This window comes from Callospermophilus lateralis, chromosome 5 (assembly GCF_048772815.1).
Source record: "Callospermophilus lateralis isolate mCalLat2 chromosome 5, mCalLat2.hap1, whole genome shotgun sequence".
NCBI lineage: Eukaryota > Metazoa > Chordata > Mammalia > Rodentia > Sciuridae > Callospermophilus > Callospermophilus lateralis.
In genome coordinates, this window is record NC_135309.1 from 44,453,695 (window position 1) to 44,461,623 (window position 7,929).

General features: G+C 42.6%; 1 protein-coding gene across 1 annotated transcript; it reads right to left on the reverse strand.

Annotated features, from left to right (window-relative positions):
* Positions 1-4,685: 4,685 nt before the first annotated feature.
* Il9 (interleukin 9) lies at positions 4,686-7,676 on the reverse strand. Its single transcript, XM_076855864.1, has 5 exons — positions 7,563-7,676; positions 7,422-7,451; positions 7,304-7,336; positions 5,901-6,032; positions 4,686-4,805 (listed from the first exon to the last, which is right to left on the reverse strand). The coding sequence occupies exons 1-5, from the start codon at positions 7,674-7,676 to the stop codon at positions 4,686-4,688; spliced, it is 429 nt and encodes a 142-aa protein (XP_076711979.1).
* Positions 7,677-7,929: the final 253 nt, after the last annotated feature.

Here is a 7,929-nt window from a genome sequence, read left to right on the forward strand (position 1 = left end):
GAGGACTCTAAATAGTAAAAACCTTAGCCATTATGTGCCATCGACTCATTTATGGAACACCTCAAAAACTGAAATTGAGCAACAAATATATCACTGATGGTAACTTTGAAATAAATATTAATATAGAACAAATTAAAAAGAAGATTCAAAGTATAAAAAATTCTATTCTTTTGCAGGGTGCAGCTGCACACAGCTATAAATCAGCCACTCTGGAGGCTGAGGGAGGAGGATCATAAGTTTGAGGCTAGCCTGGGCAACATCAAAAGAAACTGTCTCAGAATAAAAAATAAAAAGGACTAGGAATGGAGCTCAGTTGTAAGAGTGCCCTGGGTTCAATTCCTGTACCAAAAATAAGGGGAGGGGGGCTGGGGATACAGCTCAGTTGGTAGAGTGCTTGCCTTGCATGCACAAGGCCCTGGGTTCAATCTCTAGCACCACACACACACAAAAAGTTATATTCTTTTGAGAAAAATAATAGGTTAGTGATAATTAATGATATCAACACTATCAATAATAACAAGTTATACAATGAGCTCTAGATTTTGATTTCCAATCATATATATATATATACCTGTACCAATTTCACTGAAGTATTTGCAGAATTGAAAACTTGGAATTTACGTGGATCAAGTTTTCAGGAAGAAAAAATATAGGAGATGCCGGGATACACTACTACTAAGAGTTGGAACATGAATTCCCCTACCCACTGTTATGGGAGATACTCCAAAAATTACCTCAATGGCACTTGTGCCCACCCACCCCCTATCACCACCGCATAATGTTTCCCACTCCTCTTGGGAAGCTGTGTCAACAGATGAGATTACAGTCAATAGGTGTGCGTCCCTGGCAAAAATGCTTGGTGGCCTTCAGCACTGAGGGAGGACACAGTTTAATACCAGTGGTCTTCTTCAGAAAGTCTCTTGATGGAGAAATCCAGTGTGTTATGGTGTCATGCATATATATCTATATACGTATTCGTCCAGAAATGAATGAGAACTTGTCTTTTTCTATCTCAACTAAAGGTCAAGATATTTATGGCTGAATATTTGAATATCATCATGGACTGAAATAATAATAATAGCCCATTCTCCTGACCTGAGCTCCCTTGGCTAAAACCCCATCTCAATCACCCCTGTGCAGGAGGGGGATGGCTACAGGCAGAAGGTAAAACCTGTTCCCCCCTGTCACTGCGAAACAGATACACAGCCGCAGGAACTGGGCTACAAATCTCACTTTTGACCAAGGATATTTGCGGGGCAGGTCACATCTGGACATTGGTTGACATTATAACTGATAAGAACAAAAGTGAAGCCAGGCAGGACCTGTGAGGGACTCTCTCGGGCTGCTCTGAACTTCCTATGTTATTGTGATGAAAAGAATCCAAGTACAGGGTAGCTCAACAGGGAGGGGAAGCAATTCTAATTTTGGAAAGGAAAATTCTCCTCCACAGTAGACTTTGTCCTTTAAGAGCCTCTAAGTCCTGGGGCTGCAGATGTAGCTCTCTGGTAGAGTGCCTACTTAGTATCCCCAGCACTGCAAAAATTAAAACAAAGAAAAGCCTCTGAGTTTTTCCTATCCCTGTAAAACAGCAGGTTGTACAGAAAAGACCATTTTGATTGTTGTTAGACCACTTGATAGTGACCTTGACCCTGCCTCCATCTGTCCATCACTCAGGATGAGGAAGGCCAGACTGGAGGGCTGGTGGTCTGCCCCCTTCTAGGGGACAAGTGGTGTGAACCCTGACCTGGGATTGCCTTGAGGTGTTGGAAAGGCATCCATGGTATGTTCTGATGTTCTGAGTGCTTTCTCTTCTCTAGGTGTGCACGTTCTTGATCTGGACATCAGGTCCCACTGTGCTCTTGCATCTGGAAGGCCTTCATCCGCTCAGACCGTTTTCCATACCACCTGCTCCATGCCAGCTCAGCACAGGCACCCAGGACACAGACATAGCAGTGAACCAAAGAGTTCTCTGCCCTGGGGGAGCTGGCAGGTGAGCAGAGAGAAATGGTCAGTGAACAATAAACATGGTGAATTAATAGAAAGGTAGCATCTTGGAAGAGAAGGCAACGAGCCTGGTGGAACAGAAGCCAGGATGGGGCTGGGGTGGGCAGGAAGGAGAATCAGGGTAAGATGGATAGCCATAGCCACACTGGGCCAGCTGCATGGCCTTGTTCAAGGCTCCCTGGAGTTGACTGCATTAGACCCTGATCCCAGCCAGGCCCTGAGCCAGCACATAATGGGTGTTATGGTTTGGATGAGTGGTGTCCTCCAGAAACTCACATATGAGACAATGCAAGAAGGTTCAGAGGAGAAATGATTGGGTTGTGAGAGTATCAACCCAATCAGTGATTCAATCCCCTGATAGGGATTAACTGAGTGGAAACTGAAGTGGTGGGGTGTGTCTGGAGGAGGGCAACTGGGGCATGGCTTTGGGTTATATATTTTGTATCTCAAGAGTACAGACTCTCTCTGCTTCTGGATCATGGTGATGTGAGCTGCTTCTCTCTGCCACACTCTCCTGCCTTAATGTTCAGCCTCACCTTGAGCCCCAAGGAATGGAGCTGGCCTTCTACAGACTAAGACCTCAAACTGTGAGCCCTCAAATAAACTATTCCTTCTCTATAATTGTTCTGGTCGGGTCATTTAGTCACAGCGGCCAAAAAGCTGACCAACACAGTGGGTGTTCACTGAAAGTCATGAGCTAAGTAGACAGCATGAGCCCAGGGTTTATCTGCTTCATGCTCTGAATCCAGGGGCCTGCTCTGGGGCACTTTCCCAGTTCAGCTTCAAGCTCTTCACACTCATATCCTTCAGGCACCTTCCTGAGAAGGCTCCCAGCATGTATGTGTGTGTGTGTGTGTGTGTGTGTGTGTGTGTGTGTATAAAATGTGTATATATATACAATTTTTAAAAATTTATTTCTGATTTTTATCTATACATGATGGTAGAATGAATTTTGACATACCACACATACATGGAGTATAACTCCCCATTCTTCTGGTTGTGCATGATGTGGAGCTACACGGGTGGTGTAGTCATATGTGATCATAGGAAAGTTATGTCCTATTCATTCTACTGTCTTGAACTCACCAAATGGAGGCCTTCTCCCCTTGGAGGAACAGAGACTCTGGGCAATGCCCTGTGCCTCCCAGAAGTCAAGCCCTTAAACTTTCCCTAGTAGCAACCCTCAGACTGCCCCCCACACATTGCCCTGCAGAAAAAAATCTTGACCACACACACCTCAGAGTACTAATCTCCAGAATATATAAAGAACTCAAAAAACTTACCACCAAAAAATAAAAATAAATAAATAAATAATGACCTAATCAATAAATGGGCAAAGAAACTGAACAGACACTTCACAGAAGGGGAAATACAGTTGATCAACAAATATATGAAAAAATGTTCAACATCTCTAGCAATTAGGGAAAATTTTCAAATCAAAAGTACACTGTGACTTCATCTCACTCCAGTCAGAATGGCAACCATCAAGGACACAAGCGAGGGCTGGGGTTGTAGCTCAGTGGTAGAGCACTTGCCTAGCATGTGTGAGGCACTAAGTTCGATCCTCAGCACCACATAAAAATAAATAAACAAAACAATGTTATTGTGTCCATCTACAACTAAAAAAAATGTTTTAAAAGAATACAAGCAACAATAAATGTTGGCAAGGATGTGGGGTACACTCATGTATTGCTGCAATCTGAAAATTGGTGCAATCACTCTGGAAAGCAGTATGGAGATTCCTAAGAAAACTTGGAATAGAACTACCATGTGACCCAGTCATCCCACTCCTAGGTTTATACCCCAAGGACTTAAAATCAGCATACAAGAGTGACACAGCCACATCAATGTTTATAGCAGCTCAATTCACAATAACTAAACTATGGAACCAACCTAGGTGTCCTTCAACGGATGAATAGATAAAGAAACTATGATATATACATAATGGAATATTACTCAGCCTTAAAGAAGAATGAAATTATGGAATTTGCCGGTAAATGGATGGAACTGGGGAATATTATGCTAATAGAAATAAGCCAATCCCATAAAACCAAAGGCTGAATGCTTTCTCCCATATGCAGGTGCTAATTCACAATAAGTGTGGGGAAGAATAGAGGTATTTTGGACTAGACAGAGGGGAATAAAGGGAGAGGAGGGGAAATGGGGATAGGAATGATAGTAGAATGAATCGGACATTATTACCCAATGCGCATATATAATTACGTGACCTGTATAACCCTACATCATGTAAAACCAGATGAATGAGAAGTTATCTTTCATTTATGTATGATGTGTCAAAATTCATTCTACTGTCATCTGTAACTAATTAGAACAAATTTAAAAAGTATGATTAAAAAAAATAACTGTACCCTTCAGTCCTGGTCATGGTTCAAGAGTCTCTAAGTCTATGCTCAGAATCATGCATCTTTTCATTATGGGTTCTTTGATCCATTCTACCCCCTGACAAAGTCCAGGCAGCAAGGAATGAATAAGCAATGAACAAGCACTCCATGACTAGCTTGTGTTCTTTCCCCATAATATTTATTGCAAAATAAAGACAAAATTTTAAACAAATGACCACAGCTGATTTCAATTTAGAGTAGCTTACTTGATTTTTATTTTGCAACAATGTAAAGAGAAAGTATTAAAATTCCATAAATAGAATAAATAATATTTCATTTTCACAGTTGGCCTTTCACCCCTGTCATCTTCTCTTTCTGGAATGTTTCCAGGAGACTCCTCAGAAATGTCTCCATGTTGCCTGGTGTGGTTTGGTTGCATGGCTGTTCACAGGAAAAAAACTGCAGATAGAAGTGGACAAGGATAGAGAACTCAGAAATGTGGAACCAAGGAGTCCCGAGACCACCTGCCCAGAGCCTGAGAAAGGACAGCAGGAAGGGGCTCAAGATCTGGAGCAAATAGGCAGGGAGTTCCAGGCTGGCTAGCATTTCATGAACACACTGTATGTGCCTGACTCTGGGCTAGGACTTCAGGGGTCTTTTCGAACATACATGGGGCCAGTAAATCCCCCCAGTTAGAGGGAACCCTTTCCTGGAATTTTTGAGGGCTAACATGCATCATTAGCCATTTCAGTTGTCCTTCCAAGGTCATTTTATAACATAATAACTAAAAGTCAGACTTTAGGGAGGTCACATAGACCCAAGTTCAAATCTCAACTCTGCTACTTATTAAATAGGTAGCATCAGGCAACTTAGTTAACTTTCCTAAGCTTTAGTTTCCTCCTCTCTTCAAGGGAGGGTGATAAATCTAACAATTGTCCTAAGGCAGGTACTCAGTAAAAGAGTACATATTAAGCACTTAGAAATAGATTAAAAACACATACAACTAAACGGAGCTCTGGGCTTTCAGGCCTCTGTGCTCTCCGGCAAATGTGAATATAAAGGAAGGCAGGGAGGTCCAGCAGCTCCCACCCCAGCAACTAGGACTTTTGTTGAAGAATGTATTGGTAGGCATTGAGGGCAGGTGGTGATCTGGGTGTGTTTTCTTTTAAAAATGTTTTTTAACCAATTAAGAATTCTCCTTTAACTTATAGGCCACCACAGCCATTTGGTTAGCAGATGGAATGTTTAAGATAATTTAGGATTGCGTGGGCTACAGCCCTGATTCTCCCGATGGTAGCTTCTAATTACAATCAGGATGGAGTCTTTCATTATCCAATAAGCAGGGAGAAGGAAATGACCATGTTGGTGTCAGCGAATCTTTTTTCTTAAACTAGGCAACAATGAACTATCTGGGGCAAATCTCATTTTGATTCTATTGTTTCTGATTGAATTTCATAGATCTCCCTTTGTCAACCTTGAGCTACAATTCTAACTTGATCATCCTTTCTCATTCAATCAGAGCTAGCATTAACATTCACATTCACATAAACTCACCGGACACTTGTTGTTCTTTAGGATGGCAACCGATCTTTTCACCCGAAGGAAAACCTGCGAGAATTTTGTTTTCTGTGTGGCATTGGTCATCTGGGACAGCCCCTCCTGGAAGCACGGCGTGCTGCAGTTGTCCTGGCAAATAATAAGGATTTGTGAAAAGAAATGCTCCCAGGACAATTTTGAGAAGGAATCACAAAGAGAATGGTTTTTAGAGAGTATTTTAACTTAACCAGTGTAACCCGAGTTTGCACTATTTTTTGATAGGGCCCTTGTCGGTCTAGGAAACGATCTTCAATATTTCAAGATATAGCCAAGATTTCCAGCATGTTCCATCTAGGAAACATGGGGCCAGTAAGCCCTGGCAAACAGGTAGTTCTACTTCTTTCCACTGATGCCCCTCGCTTCAAGTCTAGCCCCAGTGAGTTTGAAAGAATGGTAAAAGGAAAAGCCTTTTCACACCAGCCAATGGGATGTGGCAATGAATCAAGGCTAAAGTCCTGCACAGAGGGCTGGACAGGGCTGTGCTTTTTATGCATAGTTCTGCCTTGCTTCTTCTCAAATAATGGATAGCCCACGAAGCATGTGATTTTGACTTCTTCTGGGATGAAAAGCTTAGGTTCTTCCAGCCCAGCTTGAGAGAGAGAGAGAGAGAGAGAGAGAGAGAGAGAGAGAGAGAGAGAGAAGGAGGGAGAAAGCACTGTCCCCTGGGTTAGTCCCCTCACCCTACCAAGGGCTGGAATTAGGAACCAGAACATTCCTTCCCCTTCCCTCCCGCCAAAGTGGGGAGCTTCTCTCTGGAAACCCCTGGCAGCCCTGCCACCTACCATCTCAGACATGCTGTTCTCCTAGGGGGTGGTTCAAACCATGGGACAGCCACCTAAATCAGTTAGGGAGACTTTTGGGAACAAGGAGGGAGGCAGAGGGAGAAGGGAAAGAGGGAGGGAAGGAAGAAAGGAGGGAGGAGACCTAGAAGACAGGTAATGCCAGATAAAAGATAGAGTGCGCATTTTGCTTACATTGTTCCATAACCCTATAGTTATCAGCAAGTGGATTAGAAAACAGTATGACCCGACCTATACGTGATTCATTATATTCTTAGTTCCAGTTTGATTTCATTGGGCACATGGTCAATCATCTAAAAAGATAGTCAATATATATTTTTAAATACTGAAAAGCATTCAAATTTCTCAAGGGCCATAAAATAAAGTACAAAGAAATATATATAGTGTATAATTTCAAAAGCTTGGTTGTAAGAGGGAATATTAATCTGTATTACTGTCAGGGTTTTTGCCATTAAGGAACAATTTCTAATTCAAAATATCAAATATAGCTATTTATTTTTACTTCAAAGTTTAAAAACCCAGAATCGAGATTATCTACCCCACACCCTGCCCCATACTTACAGAAGGGATGGGCAGACACAAACAACTGGTTACCTGAAAAAGAGAAATTTCTGAGTAAAGATTCCAGATACGAACACTGAAATTACTTTAGAAAGTTCTTAAAAGAGCATTCACTCACATTGGCGCTGCAGCTGCATTTCCAGTCTTCCTAGAGTGGGTAAGGACATGATAAGCCACAGTGAATGGTGTGCTTTTCATCGCCTGGAGGCGATGCCTGCCTCAATCTTTCCCACAGGATCCCTGCCGCCCAGCAGCCTACCTGCAGCTTCTGGAGGAGGAAGTCAACATCCTTGATTCCTGCCGTGGTGGGACACCTCTGGCTGGCCACGGAGCACAAGAGCAGGGTGGAGGCGAGGATGGTGCCCAGAAGCATCTTGACTGGGAACTGGAGCTCAGCTTGCAGACACCTTCCAATCTACTCCTATTTAAAGCTCCTTTCAAACAGGGAAAACCCCTGACATCAAACTGATACCAAGGGCCCACTTTTTCTCTGTAAGTTGGGGCGACTTGATATTAAAAAAAAAAAAATCACACTGAGTCACTTGACAAAGATTATGTGGTGCCAGGAAATATCATTCCTCAGAAAAGATGCTTTTCAAAAGATTGGGTTTTGAAATGCTGAAGGA